The sequence below is a fragment of the Festucalex cinctus genome, chromosome 10 (assembly GCF_051991245.1).
Source record: "Festucalex cinctus isolate MCC-2025b chromosome 10, RoL_Fcin_1.0, whole genome shotgun sequence".
Classification (NCBI taxonomy): Eukaryota; Metazoa; Chordata; class Actinopteri; order Syngnathiformes; family Syngnathidae; genus Festucalex; species Festucalex cinctus.
The window spans coordinates 26,773,944-26,795,638 of NC_135420.1; the positions used below are offsets into that span (position 1 = coordinate 26,773,944).

The 21,695-nt window shown below is 40.2% G+C and overlaps 1 protein-coding gene across 3 annotated transcripts in view; it reads right to left on the reverse strand.

The window, feature by feature from the left end:
- Window positions 1–3,813: 3,813 nt before the first annotated feature.
- Window positions 3,814–21,695, reverse strand: part of prdm5 (PR domain containing 5) — a 41,748-nt gene continuing 23,866 nt past the window's right edge. For all 3 annotated transcript variants that reach the window (XM_077534946.1, XM_077534948.1, XM_077534947.1), the window contains exons 14-16: window positions 13,736–13,821; window positions 6,042–6,146; window positions 3,814–3,978 (exon numbers count right to left, since the gene is read on the reverse strand). In XM_077534946.1, the coding sequence (XP_077391072.1) occupies window positions 3,814–3,978; window positions 6,042–6,146; window positions 13,736–13,821 (356 nt within the window). The remainder of the gene's footprint in view (window positions 3,979–6,041; window positions 6,147–13,735; window positions 13,822–21,695) is intronic.

Genomic DNA, 21,695 nt, shown 5'->3' on the forward strand with positions numbered 1-21,695 from the left:
AAGAGAGGAACGAGGGAAGGATCGATAAGGCAGAGTGAGATCCATAGAAGCCAGTACATCCAATCCATCAAAGTGAAGTCCAGCACCAACAAGACCCCTCCTGCGTGGTTACAAAACCAGAGTCTTATGCCAACCCCAGAAGCCTCGTACTTCTAATAAATTAAGATCTCAAGTGACCAGAGGAAAAAGGGATTTCTCTTCTCTTCTAATGCTAATTGCTGCAAAACGGAAACAGATAGAAACATACTTTTTTTTCCTGATGAAAGAAGAGACTTTATTCTTACTATGCTAAAGTACACGATACTTTGGTACACTGTACTGCACTATTTTTATTTTTTATACTATATAATCCTGCTACATTACACTGTACAACTTCAACAGCAGCATATGAAAAGTCCACCATACTGCACTCCACTCTATTGACCTTATCCCCCGTCCAAACACTTTTGTGGGAAGACGTTTTTTTTTTACAACATGTTGGCGTGCGTCTGTGGGAATGTTTTCATTTATTTATTTTTTTTCTTTCCACTGGACTCGCAAACAAGCAAACACAGACGACATTGTGCTCACAGCAGCTGACGGCGGGATGGAGGTCGGACCCGGCCGCATCTTCCATCATCCCCCGGTGACGCAGACGCGGCCGTAACCAGAACACGGCGCACGGCAAATCCTCCGCACCACAATTTATTGACAAACGCGCCATCTTCTCACACAGCTAAATGCGGCCGCTCGCTCGCTCGCTCACGCACGCACGCACGGGGGCTGCCGGGAAGCGCAGACGACGGAGGCACCTTAGCGTGACGCCGCTCGGGCCCCAAGGAAAGGCCTCAATTAGCCCGGCCCGGAATAGAAGACAGATTAACGACGAGACGCAAAACACTTTTAATCAGCGTCTCACTAAACATGCCATTACACGAATCGCGGGGAGGAAAAACATCAAACGGGACTTCAAGTGAAAATGCGTCCAAGTTTACCCGAGCAAAGCGCTGCCGCACAAACACAAAGAAGGCTCAGTGTCACGTAATTACCTGAAAGGTTTTGTTGTTATGGTGATAAAATATTTGTGCGTATAATGCGAATTTAACACGGCATTTCAAGATATGTTTTCACGTATTAGCATATTTCAAGATACGATGTTTTCACGTTATAAGGTGATCGTATGTTTTTTCGAGATACATTGTCACATTATAACTCTAAAATATTACATTTAAGTTTTCATAAATTCAAGATACGATTTTTCAGATTATAAGGTGAATGTATTACATTATTTCAAGATGTGTTGTTGTGTCACGTTATAATGCGAAAATGTTATGTTAAGATAAAAGTTTTCACTCCATAATGTGAAATAATTTCAAGATACGATGTTTTCACCTTATACGGTGATCGTATGTTTTTTAAAGATACGTTTTCACATTATAACTCCAAAACATTACATCATTCAAGGTACAAAGTTTTCACTCCATTCAGTGAAATTATTTCAAGATGTGATTTTTCACGTTAAGGTGAACGTATTACATTATTTCGTGATGCGCTGTTTTTACGTTATAATGCGAAAATATTACGTTAAGATGGGTTTTTACTCTATAATGTGAAAATAATTGAATTTCTATATACAATGTTTTCACGTTATAAGGTGATCGTACATTTTTTCAAGATACGTTTTCACATTATAACTTGAAAACATTACATTATTTGAGCTACAAAGTTTTCACTCGATTACCGGTAAGTGAAATTATGTCAGGGTACGATTCTTCACATTATAATGTGAACGAATTACATTATTTCGACGTGTGTTGTTTTCACGTTATAACGTGAAAACATTACGTTAAGTTTTCACTCTATAATGTGAAATAATTTCAAGATACGATGTTTCCACGTTATAAGGTGAACGTCTTACATTATTTCGAGATGCGTTTTCACGTTATTATGAGAAAATATTACGTTAATCAAGATAGAAGTTTTCACTCCATGATGTGAAATATTTTCAAGATGTCTTTTCATGTTCACAGGTGAACGTATTACTTTATTTCAAGGTAAGATGTTTTCACGTTATGATGCGAGAATATTACGTCAACCGAAATACAAATTTTCACTTCATAAAGTGAATTATTTTCAAGATGTTTTCACGTTATTTCAAAATATGACAAGATATGATTTTTTTCAAGTTATAAAGTGAATATATAACTTATATTTTCATGTTATAAGTAATGTCAATGTATAAACATTATTTTATGATGTTTTCACAATTTGTGATCATTTTGGTTTATTTCAAAATATGATGTTTTCATGCTATAATGTGACATCATCACGTTACGTCACCATCAAATTCAGCGCATGAGAGGCGCTGGAGTGTGCAAGATTATGAACATGCGACTTGATGTTGTGATAATTGCATGCTATAACTTGAAAACATCACATCTGGAAAGAACATGAGTTCACGTTGTAACGTGAAAGATATCTTTTATGATGATCAACTTCTTCCATACCGTTTAATTACATGATACTAAGTCTCTTTTTTTTGTTTTTTCATGTAGCAGCAATACGCTTGTGTACACATTTGAACAAATATAAATTAAATATTCCAAATACATACGAAAAACTAAAACAAGGCACCAAGGTCCACTTTTGGAAAAGTTGTGCGGTACCATTTTGCACGTAGCTGCTCTTTACAGGGAAAAGGAACCAACATTTCATAATGTTTGTAAACAATCAGCGTCGTGACACTTCTGGGTGGCAGAAAAGTTTCAGTTGACTTGAAACTGAAATTGGGACACTGAGAACTAGTGTGGGCTAACTCTGCTTTTGTCATTTTAAGTTATTAAGTGCAGAAATAAATACTGAAAATGTAAATCTTTCAGAAGAATCCATGAAGCAGATTCAGAGATTGCTTCAAACTAATGTACAGCTGCATGCTAGTATAAGTCGAACGTTACAGTATTTCTCATCTTTTATGAACTATTAACTCATTTGCTCCCAAAAACGTATAAATGCGTTCTATTTTAAATGTTTTGGGTGTCCCAAAGACGTATTTATACGTTTTTGTTTTGTTTTTTAATGCTAGAGTATACAGAATGCTTTGATGCAGCCTCTCAACTGCAGAGAATGGGGTGAAGCAATGGTAGTAATTACAAAAACGGTCGGCAGGTGGCAGCAGAGTATAAGAGATCAACCAGGGCCATGTTGAAAACAAGCTGTTTCCCTGCAATTTCTAAACAGATTTGTGAATAATGATGAAAATTTCCCCCACGTGTATTTTTGAACTTCCCGCTCAATTTACCTCACGTATCATCAGTTTTGTTTTTTTTCGACTAACACGTCACACATTCTCTTCATTCAATTTCTTAATTCAAGTTTGGCTCAAAGGTCCTACAGCAGAAGGGACGGTTTTACATGTGTAACGTTCGACTCCTGCCACCCGGAAGAACGCGTGACGCCATGGTGAAAAGGTCTACACGCGAGAGCCTGATGCTAAGGAAGTTAGCATTGTTGATGCATTACAAGCTACAGACGATGATGCTCCACAATCCAGTACATTTTAGAGCACTGTCATTCCACGGAGCAATAAGCACCAATGTAGGTACAGTAAACAATGATAAATAACAAAAACAAGCGTCATCTATTTGCACGGTGTAACAAAAACAAGCAGCTAAAAAACACTGTACTGTACTTTAAAGTACTGAGAAAAAAAAATAGTCCAATGGGTGCTCGGTTTTTCACTGAGAAAACCACATCGAAGACATCATGAGTATACAATTTTGGATTTGGATAAAAAGTGCCTACTCAGCGATTCATGTTCAACACATCACGTCCGTCTTATCCGTCCGTCTCTCCGTGGACGTTCTCCATGTGCACTTTGAGGTAGTCGTTGCGCGTGAACTTCTTGTGGCACAGCTGGCACTCGGCCATGGGCCGGTTGGGGTTGTGCGTCAGCTTGTGGCGACTCAGCATCTTTTTCAGGCTGAAGGACAGGTCGCACACCTGCGGGGGATAAAATGGGAATCGTAAAAAAACAAACAAAATGCTAACAGATAGCATGCTAACAACCTGCGCGGATCCTCCATGTTAACCTGGGAACATTGCGACGGGTAGGCGCTAAAGTGCTATTCAGATTGCAAGGCCAGATGCTAATATGCTAACAGTTAGCATGCAAACAATGTGTTAATTTAACTATCAAAGGAATTGATTTGATCTTGACTGAATAGTCAGGTTGTTTGTGTTAGCAGCTTTATTTTGGTGGGCATCAGGTGTAGCTTTTTCGAAAAGGGGAAAAAAAAAAAAAAAAAAAAAGACATTTTGGAAGATCTCAAATGCTACGTTGCCCACCATATGCTTGTCACTTGTGTTCCATGTGCTCCGTTTTAAGAAAAGTGTGTGTTTGGGGGGTTTTGGGGGTTGGTTAATTCCTCCCTGTGATCATGTCAGTGTGTTTACTGGAGATCAGGCCCTGGCAAGATCGCTATCACTTGTGGCTCCGCCCCACATCTGGAGTCGCTCCAGAACATCTCTTACACACACACAAACACGTAAACACACGCACACTCGCAGATGACTCATCCATACTAACAAACTAAAGTACTATCGTCTATTAATATAGATAAGTAGAATACTAATAGTTGCCATGCTAACAACTAGCATGCTAACAACCGCGAGGGCCTAAAACGACTAAAGTTACTAAAGGGCTCAACCCTACCAATATTGATAGAATGTGCTCAGAGTTCCTACCTAACAGTTAGCATGCTAACAACTGAATGCTAACATGCTAACAACTAGCATGCTAACAACCCGAGTGGGCCTATAACGACTAAAGTTACTAAAGGTCTCAACCATACCAAGATGGAAAGAATGTGCTCAGAGTTCCTACCTAACATTTAGCATGCTAACAACTGAATGCTAACATGCTAACAACTAGCATGCTAACAACCCGAGTGGGCCTATAACGACTAAAGTTACTAAAGGTCTCAACCCTACCAAGATAGATAGAATGTGCTCAGAGTTCCTACCTAACAGTTAGCATGCTAACAACTGAATGCTGATATGCTAATAACTAGCATGCTAACAACCCGAGTGGGCCTATAACGACTAAAGTTACTAAAGTTCTCAACCCTACCAAGATAGAATGTGCTCAGAGTTCCTACCTAACAGTTAGCATGCTAACAACTGAATGCTAACATGCTAACAACTAGCATGCTAACAACCCGAGTGGGCCTATAACGACTAAAGTTACTAAAGGTCTCAACCATACCAAGATGGAAAGAATGTGCTCAGAGTTTCTACCTAACATTTAGCATACTAACAACTGAATGCTAACATTCTAACAACTAGCATACTAACAACCCGAGTGGGCCTATAACGACTAAAGTTACTGAAGGTCTCAACCCTACCAAGATAGATAGAATGTGCTCTGAGTTCCTACCTAACAGTTAGCATGCTAACAACTGAATGCTGATATGCTAATAACTAGCATGCTAACAACCCGAGTGTGCCTATAACGACTAAAGTTACTAAAGTTCTCAACCCTACCAAGATAGAATGTGCTCAGAGTTCCTACCTAACAGTTAGCATGCTAACAACTGAATGCTAACATGCTAACAACTAGCATGCTAACAACCCGAGTGGGCCTATAACGACTAAAGTTACTAAAGGTCTCAACCATACCAAGATGGAAAGAATGTGCTCAGAGTTTCTACCTAACATTTAGCATGCTAACAACTGAATGCTAACATGCTAACAACTAGCATGCTAACAACCCGAGTGGGCCTATAACGACTAAAGTTACTGAAGGTCTCAACCCTACCAAGATAGATAGAATGTGCTCTGAGTTCCTACCTAACAGTTAGCATGCTAACAACTGAATGCTAACATGCTAACACTAGCCTGCTAACAAGGTTGGTCAACATCGGACTTTGGTCTGGTTACTTGGAGACTTCTGTGTTACATTTAAGTCGACTGTTGCTGGCTTAATTTCGGTAGGTTTCTACTTCCTGTTATTGTCAAACGAGCATCGTTTAACAACGTGTAGCGTGGAGGCGAGGGATACTCACGTCACACTGGAACGGCTTTTCTCCCGTGTGCGTCCTCATGTGTTCATCCAGGCCTCTTTTCTGACTGAAGGCCTTGTTGCACTCGCTGCATTTGTATGGTTTCTCCTGCAACACGCACATACACAACATTACGTAATGCTGACTTTCATCGAAAGGTCAAAGTGAGGCCTGAAGTGGCATTGGTGGTACTAGTAAGGTCTACTAGTGCACTGGATTGTCTTACTAGTGAGGACAAACAACATACCATTAGGATATGGAAAAAAACACTCAAACTGAACCACGCCGCAATCACAGGAAGAGATCTGAACGCGTATCAGCTCGCCTGTACCAAGATGGCGTCTTCACCTTTTGTCAGGGCGTGGCCTCATATCTGTAGGCCCACCCAAGCCCTGATTGGACGCCGCTGTTTGTCGTCCCGGGTGCCCTCAGTCACCGTGGGTGCGATTGCAAAAAGGCTTTGGGCTTGTTTAGAGGTGAGTTGTCAAGGCAACGGGATTGAATGCAGGAAGTTGAGGGCCTGGGAAAAAGCGCTATCAGGTGGGCGGGGCACAGCTGACACAGGATACAAAAGGCAGTTTGTGTGTGTGTGTGTGTGTGTGTGCGTGTGCATCTAATTCAGTGGTGAGCAAACTTTTTCTTCCAGGGTAAGAAAGTTGAAGGACCTTTAATTTATTTATTTTGCAAAAACAAATCATTACTGTATGTAATGATGATATTATGATATTATATTATTACTCTCATTATAAATTATACAGAGCTTTGACTTATGAGTGCCACATGAGAATTTTTTTATTTATATTTATATTTATATTAATTGGTCAGGGTTTTTTTTCTTTTCTTTTCTCGTTTTGACAAAAGTTTCACGCTATTTTTTTATTGTGTGCTGTCATTTTGAAATGTTCAAAAATTGTGAAATTTCATTTACTATTTGCATGTTTGTTGTTTCTGGTGATTTTTCTTTGGACCAACTATGTTTAAGCGGCTGTTATTCTTAATAAAAATTAAATTAAAAAAATAAAAAATTGCTCACCAATTTTGTCGGCTCACAAGGAAAATTGGCAGTAAGTGTAAAAATATTTTGAGAATGTACAGGAAAGTGAAAAAAAAAAAAAAAAGTGGTGGTATCTTTCGACAAAATGTCACGAATTTCAAGAAATTCAAAATGGCGGCACACTGAAAAATGGCAGGAAAATTCTGAAAATGGATTTTCATCTACAATATTCCATTAAAATGACAAATGGTCTCAAAAGAAATTAAAAAAAAACAGGACTAAAGATATACAAACTTTGCTGAAGTGCGAGTTGCCAAAACTTGTCAGACTTCCAACTTCCAAATTTTGCCAAAATGAGATGTAAGATCCACTTCACAATTATACATTCGGATCCAACACAAAATCAATCTATACAAAGAGGACCTTGAAATGGAGATGAAAAAGGAGCACAAAAAAAAAAAAAAAAATCACATTCGTTTTCTGCTCTAACTGAATTATCCTTATTTACCTTTATCCTTTGTCCTTATTTATTTTGTTTATAAATAGATACTATTTTACTTGCAAATATTTCCTTTGCAATTTTGCAAATCTACAATCATTAATATTATTATTATTACCATAAGTTGTGTGATTGACGGAACGACCAAATCTCTTTTCTCCACAGACAGCAGGCCGCAAACGGGCCCCCGGGCCGCAGTTTGAACACATTGACCACGCGGAATTTCTTTTGGCCATGAAAAGAAGAAGGTTAAAGTTGAAGGGTCAGGAAGCACATGGACGCGGGGCTTTGAGAGTACCCACAATGCATCGGTGACCCGCGCTAACGCGCCACATCTGTACCTGTTGACCTTCACTCTGCGCCAGCTGTTTCGGCCGGGTGACCTCCGACCCGATGGAAAAGGCAAAAAGCTTTTTAAGAGTCTTTGTTTGTTTACAGGGACAAAAAGTTTGCTTCCTCGCGCGGCGTCCTTATTTGTAAAGCCACGCGCGGACAGGAAGTGGCACATACAGATCTGATTTTTTTTTTCTTCTTTTTCTACACTCATCTATCGTTTGAAGTGGTTGATTGGGGCACACCTTTGAACGGATCATTTTGAAACTTTTTCCATTTTGTTTGGGCCGGCGGCTTGTTGTTCTTGCGGCCGCGCAAGCTTCTCATTACGTACGCAAGTTTCCTTTCATGGCCGTTTTAAAACACACACGGCAGCACGCGCTCGTCTTTAATTGAGGTTGACGCAGGTCACTGTTGAAATCAAACAAAAACATTTCGGGCTGGATGATTCCCCCCCCGTTGACCCGCAGAGGCACCTTTTTAAATATAAACGTCTACTTGGCCGCGCCGTCGTGCTGCCAAAGCCACGCGACCGTTTAAAAAAAAACAAAAAACGACTTTATTAAAAAGCTCCTCGTAACCGTGGCTGTTCAAACGTGTTTCATTCTGGCTCGACGCTGATGTGGTTTTGTGTCCAAAAACACACGACAAAGCTGAACCCCGAACGTTAATAGCTGAAGCAGCTTGCCAAATATAAGTTGAACGTCCGTTTGTCGCAGGGATGCGTGAAAATCCTGTTTACATGAGAAGATGGAGAAGCTGCTAAAGATACGGGAAGCGTGACCCAAATGAAGTCATAAAAATGAAGCGGTTTGGGAAACAGTTTATTTATTTACAGTCTGTTTTTATATGTTAACTCATTTACTCCCAAAAACGTATAAATACGTTCTATTTTGAATATTACCATGCTCCCAAAGATGTAATTATACGTTTTGGCTTTGATGCAACCTCTGAACTGAAGAGAATACTTGAAGCAATGGTAGTTATTACAAAAACGGCCAGCAGATGGCAGCAGAGTATAAGAGATCAAAAAGCTCTTTTCCTCACTATTTTAAACAGATTTGTGAATAATGATGAAACTTAGCCATGTTCTAATGCAAAATGGAAACAGCTAGAAATACTTTTTTTCCTGATGAAAGAAGAGACTTTAATTTTTCTTTTGGTAGGTTCCATGTTTTTATAGCAATAGGACACAATATGCTATGGGCCTTGCAAAATCAGTCAAAATCCAGTAAAACAGCGAAAATGTCCAGGGAGTGAATGAGTTAATGTTTTTCAATACATTGCTCCCTCACTATAACGCGGTTAATTTGTTGTGGCCTCGCTGTATCGCAGATTTTTTTTTTGTGCAATTTTGCATGCTTTTTTTTTGTTTTGTTGGTTTTATTTACAGTAAATAACCTATTTTACAAAATTTATGGTTTTAACATTGAAATGTTTAAACAAGAGAGACATTTGAGAAAATGTAAAAGCCTCAAAAGTTTTTCCAACTGTGTCATAAGGTGTTTTAGAGCCTTAAAACATTTATAATAAATGGAAAACAGAACGCAAACTACTTCCCGGATTTCATTTATCGCGGGTATTTTTTGGAACCTGCGATTGGCTAGCGACCAGTCCAGGGTGTGCCCCGCCTACTGCCCAGAGCCAGCTGAGATAGGCTCCAGCACCCCCCGCGAACCTTGTGAGGAATAAGCGGTCAAGAAAATGGATGGATGGATGGATGGATGGATGGATGGATGGATGGATGTACTGTACAATACTGTGCAGTGTTAAATTTGCTTCACTAACAGCAAAATAAATTTTTTTGGGGTGTATTTATGAAAATGATTGCTGAAACAACATTATTTTCGATGAGGTTTACATCTCAGTGTTCAGGAATGCATCATCGAATATTGATAATAGGCAGTTTTGCTCCATTTTTTGGCTAAATAACGCTTGTCAGCTTTTTGCCACCATTAGTTTTGCTCAAAACAATCATCGGTCTGTGCTGCTGAACCGTTCCGGATATATATTTCAGCGTGAGCAAAGACAGAGCGGGCGGCCTGGAGTGGGGGGAAAACGTTCGCGAGCTAATCAGCGGTGCGCTCGATAATGACACCTGTGCGATCTGGACAGCGTTAAAAATCAAAACAAATGTGCAAAGTGAACGGTGCTGACAGGATTGGACTTAATGGATAACCGTGACGACATGACTCCAAAGAACACCATTGGGTTTTTTAGAGGGGGTGAAAAAAGCAGTGTGCAGTATTTTACAGTTTAAAAAAATGAAATAGTTTTTTCTTCACATTTACAGAACTTAAGAACAACATAATTGCAATCAATCACAATCCTGAAAGTTGTCATTGAGAAATGGCCGCTTCAAACCAAAATGGCAGATTTCTTGTGTGTTTTCAAGCACAGGTCTTTGAAATGTTTTTGTAGGTCTACTCATGATTTACGTGCCAACTACAAGGAGTCCTCGAGTTAAGGGGCAATCGAGCTAAGATCTTTACAGTGGTTATGCCTGGTCCGCCATTTTGGCTCCTCGTCCACCATATAGCCCACAGTGTTTTCCCCTCGTCCACTATTTAGCCGTTAGCTAATGCTAGCGCTTGTGCACTTGTTGGAGTATCTTTGGCTTTTTCACCCTCTTTTTACCACATCATGACCTCAAACAAGAAGAAAGCTACATTTTTTATCAATGTTGGTCCAGCCAAAAGAAAAGCAACCATGATGGATCACAGATAGGAGAGACACCGATGAACATCGGCAAAGACTTGAGCTCCAGTCGGTACTTCAGTACAGCATCTTATTTTTTTTTTATGTATTTTAGATTTTTTATGCAAATTATTTTGATGTAAATATTGACTTTAAAGGGGAAATTCGACTTAAGTCGAAATTCGAGTTACATCGCTAGCGTAGGAAGTTAGGAACGTAACTCCGACGTAACTCGAGGACTCCCTGTACTTTGTAAAACGTATATACTGTAACGTAGTCAAACTGGCTTCGAGGGCTGAATTTTTAAAGAATTCCAAGGGGGAACTAAATATACATTGTAGAGGAAAGCCTCCAAAACGCATTTGAAAAATAGCCTTCCATGCACATGCCAAACACAGGAACAAAACGACGGCTGAATTTTCCTTCCTGCTCCTCGGCGACTTGACTTCACATTCACACGCTCGCATGAAAAGTTCACAGTCGCCTTGTTGAGTCGACTGTTTACAAAACGCCGGCTACTTTTAAAGCACGTCAACGTATCGCTCCAGGCAGAGACGGCGAGTCTGGCTACTTTCCCAAGTGTGTATATCCTTCCGGTGTGTATATATAAATACATATATGAGGGTGAGGTTTTTGTCACCGAGTACGTGCCTCAATATGGACAAAAGCTAAAAACACGTACAGTATAAGCGACTTCCCACATGTATTTATCCACATGCTACTTTTTGCGGTTCAGAGGAAGCTTTATTGGGGTAAATGTGTGGTGAGTCAGTTAGCGTGAATCACGACGAGTGGCGGGACGGCGGGTCATGGAGAGGCCACAGCACAACAATACTTAGGAGAGACAGACTTCCTGGAAAACTCTTCATTTATGATTACCATCAGCCAAAAATAAACAAAAACAATCGACCTGCACAGACGTTTTAAAAGGTGTGTTTTCAAAAGTTTAAATGGGTTTAAAGTTGTGGAAGGATAAACAAAGTAAACAATGTATATGGTTTTGTTTCATCACAGATATTTACAGCATTAGAAGGTCATCAGGTGAAAGCAAAGTACTTGTTAACTCATTCACTGCCAATGACGACTATAGACGTCAAAAATCCAAGCAAACAGCCAGTGCGAATTTTGACAAGAAATTTGAATTGAAGTTTTAGTTATTCATTGTTTTCATTCATAGTTATTAATCATTGTTGTTATGAATAACAACGATGACAACAATTTCATTGCTAAGTGCTACCATTGTGCGTAGAACGGATTCCTATTACCCTACAACACGGGCGTTGACGTTCTTGTGATCGGTCTTGGTCTTACTGAGACCACATATTGGGTCTCGGCCTCCAAAAGCCAATTTTAGTCGACTAAAATTGCTCTTTATTTTTGTTGACTAAAGTTGGATTAAAACTCAAATACAATCAGGTGACTGAGTTATGACTAAGGCTTTAATTAAATTTAGTCAGAAGACTATAACTAAAACTAAATTATTATTTTTTTATTAAAATTTTAATTTTAAATTTTTTCTTTTTTTCTTTTTTTTTCAAAATTAAAACTGGCTGTTTGCTTGGATTTTGACGTCTATAGTCGTCATTGGCAGTGAATGAGTTAAGGTAGTACTTGATGCAAAAATTTTGAGAATCTGATCTAGTAAGTTTTGCTGAACTTCACTGCAAAAACACGTCTGCTTAATATGAGATAAAAATACACTTGTTCTTAGTGTAAATTTACTAAAAGCAAGTGAAATGATCTGCCAGTGCAGTAAGATAATTTTACTTACTTAGATTTCTTGAAATAAGAAAAATGCGCAGCTCTATATTAATCTTAAAATGAGCTTAAAACACTTATTCTAAGCAACAAATCAAGGAAATTAAATCTTAAAATGAGCTGTATGCACTTATTCTAAGTAACATAACACGCAATTAAATCTTAAAATAAGGCATAAACACTTAATCATTTTTAATTGCATTTGGTTTGACTCAGCCTGGGATCGAACCCACAACCTCCGTGTCTGAGGGTAGACCACATAGCTGTTAGCCTATTCACTGGAAAGAGGGACAATGAGCTTAGTAAGTATGACCAGGAAATTGCTTACAATAAAATGCAACAGTATGTTGTAGGGTTGTTTTAGCTTATTGTGCATAAAAATTACAATTTTAAGATTTACAAACTACGTTAGAAACGAGACAAATAATCTTAAAACAAGATTAATAATCTTGGAAATTCTGATCTTGCAAAGTATAAAATTTGTCAAAACAAGACAAAGAAGACTTTGGCTTGATATAAGCATTTAAAGGGATACTTCACTTATTTAGCCCATTATAGCAATAAAAAGTTAAGATTTTGTCTATAATTAATTTTATACTTTCATTATTTTTCACGTACAATTAGTACTTTTAAAAACACATTTTGCAACTTGCTGTCGACTGAAAATGACATCACAAGGGCTCAGGGAACCAATCACAGCTCAGCTGTTTTCTAGGTTTGGTCATGTGACATTCACAAGCTGACCTGTGATTGGTTACCTGAGCCCTTGTGATGTCATTTTCAGTCGATAGCAAGTTGCAAAATGTGTTTTTAAAGCTACTAATTGTACATGAAAAATAATGAAAATATCAAATTTATTATAGGCAAAATATTCATGTTTGACTGCCAAAAATGGCTAAATCAGTAAAGTCTCCCTTTAAGTCTAGGTTAGATATCTGATTTTTTTTTTTTTTTTTTTTTTTTTTTTTAGTGAACATAGACTGTTAGCGCATTTTAGCTTATTATGTGTGAAAATTAACTGATTTTAGGATTTACAAACTAAATAAGAAATAAAAGACAAATAATCTTAAAACAAGATTAATAATCTTAGAAATTTTGCTCTTGTATAGTAAATAATTCTCATAACAAGATCAATAAGACTTTATGGCTTGATATAAGTGTTTAAGTCGAGGTTAGATAGCTTAAATTTGCAATGTCGTATTGCAGATTTTCCAGCTCCGTGGATTTCTGCCATCCAAACTGAATTGCTCACGTACTTAAAAGTCAAGAATTTGGGCATACGCTCCGCGCTTAATCCGACCAACACGTCGCTAATGAGTACGCCGGTGAGACGATCCAGATGTTGAAGTTGCGCATTTGGGAAGACAATCGCGGCAGCTGGGCCAAAGGAGAAAAAGAAGAAGCTGCGAGACTTACTCGAGTGTGCGTGCGGATGTGCATCTTCAGGCCGTCGTTCTTGCTGAAGGCTTTGTCGCAGTACGGGCACTGGTAGGGACGTTCGCCTGCGGGATCAGATTGGCATGTTCAATGCATCGTTCAGCGGCTCGCTAGAATCCTCGAACCTTGATCTCGCAAGATGAATTCTCGCGGTGTTTGTGAGCTCGCAAACCCCCGGAGAATACATCTTGTACCGCTCCCGCAGATAACCGCCGTGGTTCGGACCAATCACAGAGCGACGTTGTGTTTGAGGGCGGGATACGCAACTGTGACGAAACCAGGAAGCCAGCGCCGACGAAGGGGCTCACAAACAAACCTAACATGGACGAATGGACGCTGCAATTAATTCTGTTCGCGTAGAATGATTCACCGAAGAACGAACATGAAATTTTCACCCGTGGCCGTGATTGGTTAAAACAAATGTGTACAATGTCGCATCGTCCAATCAGGTCGACTTTTATTGTACAGAATGTCCCGCCTTTTCCTGACGAAATTACTGTGGAGAGGTACCAGATGGATATTGCGGCGCATATCCATTAAACGTGGCTATTGCCAGGTTAAGAATCCTCAACAGTGGACCAAAATGTTAGACTGGACCAAAGTCTTGAGACCACCATTTACACTAGCGACTTTGCACGTTTAATTTTATCCCGGAATTTTTTTAGTCTCCTTCTTTGGTCTCTTTGTGAATTTAGTCGGGAGGGTATACGTGTCTTTGGTCGGTCCATGTCCTTTGCGTATTTTTTGTTCGACCCGTGTCTTTGGATTGTCCAAGTCTTGAGACCAAGGTTCACCAATTCCGGTCCTCGAGTCCCACATGGTTTTCGATGTTTCCGCCCATTAGCACACCAGAATCACAAAATTAGCTCATCAGCATGCCTGATAACGATCCTGATCTTTAGTATCTAGTATGTTGGTAGGCGTAAACATCTAAAACCTGCGGGACTCCGGACCTCGAGGACCGGTGCTTCAGACAGTGCGTAGTTCGGCATTTGTGTCAAAACGGTTTCCACAGTTTGGATATTAGCTTTCACACTTGAACAATCACAGAAATTCAACCCGAGTTTGTTTGAACCAAATCGGTTAGACCAAAGCCTTGTTGTCGGTCTTTGGTCCATGTCTTTGGTATCCGTCCCAAGGCACCTACTCCACTGTCGACAAAAATGTGTTTGGGGGCCGATCCGTTTTTGTTGACGTTGTTTTGATACAGTTTTTTTTTTTCTTAACTCCTTATTAGGTTTTTGTCTCCGCCTGTTCTCGTCAGCCGTGTTTCCTTGTAGTCTACCAATTATCTGCCTCCAGTCACTTGTGTCATGCGCAGCTGTGCCTCATTGTCTCATCACTTGGATTCTATTTAATTCCCTGGTTTCTTTCAGTCTGTGTCAGCTTTTTGTTAGAGTGAGTCAAATCGTCTTCGTCATGTCATGTTGCCCAAAAGTTTGCAGTGGTTTTTGTTACTTTGATTCTATCTTTGTTAATTTAGTCTTTTAGTCCTGATTTGTTCCTTGTTTTTCCTTTTCGTATGTAAATAATCTCGCTTCCCTCACCCACCACTAAAACTTTCATTTGTGACATTTCTTCCTGTCTGATGAGACCTCAAGAGCTCACTTCATTTAAAATCTCAACTGCGGTTGACTTTATGTATTTTTACGTCACGTCGTCATCCACAGAGGTTGGAAAAAAAAATACTAATGAGCTGATTTTGACAAAGTAAGAAGTACGAAGTACAGATATGGATTTAAATGTAAGGAGAAAAAGTCAAACGTCATCAAAAAAAAAATTTTGCACATTAATAAAAAAAAATCTACTTGAATATAAATACTTCCCACCATTGATGTGCAGAGGAGTTTGCTTTCACACTAAACCAATCCAAACTTGTGAACACGTACCGCCGCGATTCACAATTTTCGACATTGTGTCTTGTACCAAAGTTGACCCAATCGTACGGCTCGGTGGAAAACTGACAACAAACAAGTTGCGTAACCTCCACAACGGCAGGTAGAAGAACACGCGTCTTGAATCAGGTCATCCTGAAGCAGCTGCTTCGACTGTGCGTCTGCTTTATCTCTTTGTGCGATCTCCAAAGCCGACTTGACCCGGCTACCGGCGGAGCACGAGCGTTTGCTTTCTGAGCCACGCAAACGTTTGTCTTGGCCAGCAAAAAAAATAAAATAAAAAATGTCCTGGCTCGGCATCCTTACGCTTCAGGGAGCACTTCAGTCGGTCGGAGTGAAAAGCGACTCGGGCCAAAAAAACAAAAACGAATGATCCCCATGTGAGCGCACTCCCGAATGATGACAAAGGAGAAGTGACAGGCTGTCAGTCAAAGGCCGCACGGACACATGGATCTATTTTAGCGTGCGCTTGATCCGCTTGCACCACACTTGATTGCTGATCTTTAAAAAAAAAGAAAAAAAAAGCATGAGGTCACTATTTATGAGCCATGAAAACTTTTTGACAGGATCCACGCACAACGATCCTGGATTCACATTTTATCACATTGGGAATATTGTACGTACGTAGTGAAGCCAGTCAACCATATGTGACACTAATGTATCAGACATAACTAATAAATTCAATGAATGAGCAAGGAACGTTAGCTCAGTCCTTAGAGCAATTGCCTCCCCTACTGAGAACCTGGGTTGAAACCACGTTTTAGTACATTCGATGGTTTGATACCAACTGACTATCAGATCAGGAAATGGATTATAATGTCACTGAACAGCTATTTGCATTCAGCTTTCAGCATTCCCACGCAATTTCTCCAGAATTTACACTTGGCCTTGTTCTTGTTGTTGTTTAAAGTGTCACAAAAGCTAAAGATATTATAGTCACTTTCCTCATTAATATGTTTCTTTTAACAAGGATCTCTTTTTCTCTGATTTTGGGAAGAACCAAACATTTATAGTTTCTGGTGAAAGAAGGGTCTATCTATGTCACAAATTTCCACATATAGCAGATTAGTGTGGAACGTAACATCTCGCGTCGCCAGCTAATATTTGCAAAGGCAAGCAAGTGCTTTATTTAAGGTTAATTAGCTGCATTAGCTCGGGGATGTGCCATGCGAACACGCTTAATAAATCCAAAGGTGTCCTGGGGAAAACAATATATAATGGGCTCTTCGCTTTCTCACAGCTAAGCAGACGAGACGCCATGAACATGATGACAATGTCGTTAAATGTGTTTTTATCGTTTTCATTAAAATCCAATTATGACGTTGTTCTCGTGGCGCGAGTGTGTCGACTTTGAATTGCTGCATTTATTTTAAACGGACGCGTTAAAGAAAACAATTTTATGCGAATTGAAAATTTTGCAATGAAATATGTACATTTTGTTTGTTGAAAAGGAGAGCAATGACCAAATAAAATGAAAGTGAATAATTGTTAGTAATAAAAAAACAAAAACAAATAAAGCCGTTTCAAGTTTAGCATTTAGCATCTAGAAGCTAGCTAGCTAGCAAAGGTTTGATGTTTGCGCGCCGTCTGCGCCTCGCATTAGCGGACAATGGCCAGCTCCTGCAAAGGGCCGCCATCCAAAGCCACAGCGCGCACTGGCACACTCTGCCGCGCCGCCGTTAGCACGCTAATGCCTTCCCCAGGACTCAACCCCATACCACACACACACGCACACGCTACACCAGGCATCGGGTTTACTCGCTTTCAAAACACATCTGGTCTTCACATTTTCCTGTTTGTCAACAACAGAAAAAGGCCGAGGGGCTGAAAATGCACCGGTTGGGGGGTAAAGGGGATTTTGGGACATGTTGCGGTGCGTCATCGGACGCCGCGAGTCGACGTTTGCACGCCAACCTGAGGTTACGCCTTTTACGTGGTCGTGTCACTGCGCGCCTCTTCTGAAGACCTCTCGCGGGGAATTTTCGGACCTGCGAGGTTTTGTGTCGTTTGAGTGAAAAGACAGGCCTCGTGGAATGTTTGAAAATAGCCCACAGTGAAAATCTGATATACACTGCGGTATTTATGTAATAAAGTATTTCCACAATCGCCGGGTGCGCCATTCACTTCGGACATCCTGCCTCCTCAAACAACAATGTTGTATTTGTGCAACACCGTATATGAAGTTTCGCTCGGAACTCAAATTTTGTCTCGCAACAGAACGTAACATCGGAAATTGTGCCACGAGTGAGTGGTAACTAACTGTCTGCCCTGGTAATTAACTCATTCACTCCCAAAGATTTTCACTGAAGCAAACCCCTTCGCTTTCGGCTGTTTTACTGGATTTTGACTGATTTTGCAAGGCCCACAAAATATTCTGTTCTATTAGTATAAAAACATGGAACCTCCCCAAAAAAGATTAGAGTCTTTTCTGTCATCAGGGGAAAAAAAAGGATATTTCCATCTGTTTCCGTTTTGCAGCAATAAGCATTAGAATATAGCTAAGTTTCATTATTTTTCACAAATCTGTTGAGAACTGTGGGGAAAACATGGGCCTGGTTGATCTCTTAAACTCTGTTGCCACCTGCTGGCCGTTTTTGTAATAACTACCATTGCTTCAACCGTTGTCATCAGTTCAGAGGCTGCATCAAAGCCTTCTTTCTGTATGCTCTAGCATTTAAAAAAAACATTAACAAAAACAAAAAAACAAAAAAAAACGTATAAATACGTCTTTGGGAGCATGGTAACAAACTTTTCTACGTTTTTGGGAGCAAATGAGTTAATTACCTCAGTTCAAAGATGTACTGTTCACGCACTGGCATTAAACACGAGAGAACCTATGTTGCTAACCAAAACAGCAGCACCAATTTGGGTCATTTGGATGTACAGCGACTTACTGCTCTTTAGGAAACAGGAAAGTACACCAGGAAAACAAAAGATTTTCCCCAAATGTACCAATTACCTTTAGTTTTGAAACATTTTCTGCGAGCGGAGAAAATAAATAAATGTATCAGATTTTTTTATTTTATTTATAGCATTCATTTGCATTTTTGTTTCCGAGGTAAATAATTGACACTCATTGTAATTGCCATAGATGTATTTTTATGTTTTCATTAAAAAAAAAAAATATCTGCACATAGGCAAACGTACAAATGCCAAATCGATGTACTGGAAATTGTCATCCATCAAAACCGGCTTCTTCCTTTGGCTGAGTTTCTTGGACTTTTGCAGGGGTGGGGAGCGCATTCGATATTCTCAAGCGGAAGTAACAACTGCGCCACGGAGCCGCGGCCGCTCTCTGTAACCGTGTTGCCTTTCAGCGGTGAGGTTGAGTGACCGTAACGGGAAACCTGCACTTATTCTCCAGATTGAAGCAGATTGCTCGGGGATTACGAGGAGGCGGCGGCGGCTTTACGAGCGCCGTGACGCTAACTGATTTAGCATGTGCTGAAACGGAATACCGTCTTCTTTGACCCCCGGGGCATCTAGACGCAACAAACCTCGCGCCTCCCCCCCACCAGCGACTTCTCCCTGCCGTGGCCTTCTTCTGATAATCGATCCGTTTTGTGTCCCCACCCTTCCCGGAGAAGAGATGGGAAAAGTATTTACACTCTAGAACTTAATGTAAGTAGAAAACGTACAGACGACTTGTGTAAAGAGAGTGTTTTTATGCTAATGCACCTGCGCTAGCAAGGGTTAGCGATATAGCACGTTCATACTTGCTTACACGGTAAATTTTACTCTGAAAAAAAAGACTATATTCCGTCAGACTTTATACTCGGAAGAGAGTAAAATATTAAATCATTCACTCCCAGCCATTTTCACCTTCGCTGCCGGCTATTTTACTGGATTTTGGCCGATTTTGCAAGGCCCACAGAATACTGTTCTCTATTGCGCTAAAAAAATAAAATAAAATAAAAAAGAATAGTTCGATCTGTTTCCGTTTTGCAGCAATTAGCATTAGAATATAGCTAAGTTTCATCATTATTCACAAATCTGTTTAAACCATTGAGGAAAAGAGCTTTTTTTTGCAACATGGCCCTGATTGATCTCTTATACTCTGCTGCCACCTCTGGTCATTTTTGTAATAACTACCATTGCTTTAAGCATCCTCTTCAGTACAGGGGTTGCATCAAAGCCTTCTGCATGCTCTAGCATGAAAAAAAGAAAAAAACACTTGAAAAAACGTATAAATACTTTTTTTTTTTTTAGGACAATGACAATATTAACCCCTTAAAATTCGTATGGTCTCTGGCGGGCAAACATTCTTAAAAAAAATTTATAAACTATGCCGATACTCTAAACGGTTCAGGAACTTTTTTTTAAAGCATTTTCGGCAAAATTGCTCATATGATAAGGGGTTAAAATAAACCGTTTTTAGACGTTTTTGGAAGAAAATGAGCTAAAAACAAAAAAAAACTGAACAGTTAAGGAACAATCACAGAACCTTCAGGTTGGGAGACAGCCAACCTAACCACTGACCCATGCCACTCCTCCACGGTGTGAATATGTCGCAGGGGTCAGGTGGAGTCTTCGTATACCTCCATTTTTGGTCTCCTTTGGGACACGTCCGCAATATGTTAACTAACAATTAGTCGAGCATAGCTCAAGTGGTAGAGTGGCTGTATTCCATGCTGAAGGTTGTGGGATCGTTCTTCAATTCTTGAGTGTGATGTTGTTTTAGTATTTTACTCTCTTGCATGTGTAAAAGTTTAGACTGGGACCGAATATAGTCTTCTTACAGTAAAATTTACTCTACAAAATTTACTGTATACAATTTCTATTTTGACAATGAAGTAGGAAGTACATGTCTATTTTCAAACGTATGCCATAGAATTAAAAAGACACAACAAATCGAATGAAATACTGGAATGAGGAACTTCATTAGTACATCTGCCTCAAAAGTTCAGGAGTCTTCAAATCTTACGCGGAAATTGAACTAAACTGTTTCATAACAATTTCCTACAGATCTTAACAAAATGTCAGCAACGTGCTTTTGTCCAAACAGCCCAAAGATGAAGACTTATCCCTCACTTTTCTCAGCCTCTTCAGTAACGAAGTATTTGTCATTTGTTACGTGCCACCGCTGTCGGCGGGTCTGTTTAGCAGATGGTCGGGCCTTGTCGCGGTTCTGCTGTTACGGAGAACGCTTTTGCAGCTCCGGGGCCTGAAAGACATTAGCGCTGTCTGTCACGATTAATCCCCCCGGCTTCCTCCGCTTGAGCCACAGTCCACCCGGTCCACCGTCCTCCTCGCATGCCAACGGGAGGGCTGCAGAGTAATACGATATCGTGGATATGAGATTGCCTTTGATCCGCCCCGAGGAATGCCTGACAACTTTCTCAACTTGACCCTTCGTGCTTACGACAAGCGCCTCCACTTCCGCCAAACCCTTTTCGCACCCCCCGGCACGTGTGGCATATCCATATCAGATATTTGAGATATCCGTGCATATGTTTTCAAATGCTTCTTCGTGGCTGATTCGCAGCTGATTTTTTGGGCTCGAGAAAGCGCAGTCCAGCCTGGACGAGAAAGACGACGATTCACAATCATCGGGTTAAACGGTGATGGACGATTCGTCTTCAGTTTTTCAGTTATTTCGGACAGAAAACTGCTGGAAAAAAAAAAAAGATCAGCGATATCCAAAATGGATGCGAGAAGGAACCGAAGAAGCAGAGAATGAACTCAGAACTGCGCTGCAAATATGCTATTCACGTTTTACAGACCAATAACGCATTCCAAGCCGTGACCATGACAACGGCAGCGAGAAAACAATCCACGTTCCCGATTAAATGGTCTTTCCGTACTTTTTCCAAGTCTGGCCTGCGCACAATTAGCGTAACAAATGACAGCGAGATGGAGCCCATTACGTGAAACGAGTGACTTCAGAAAGCAGGACCAAGAAACAAAGTGAACCGTATATCAGTTTGTTTATTGGAAGTTGTCTCCCCCCTCGTGAAGGGAACGTTTGCACCGGCCCGACTCTCTGATTTCATGCCAGCGCCAGCTCAGCACGCACAGCAGACATTTGTCGGACATTAGACTCA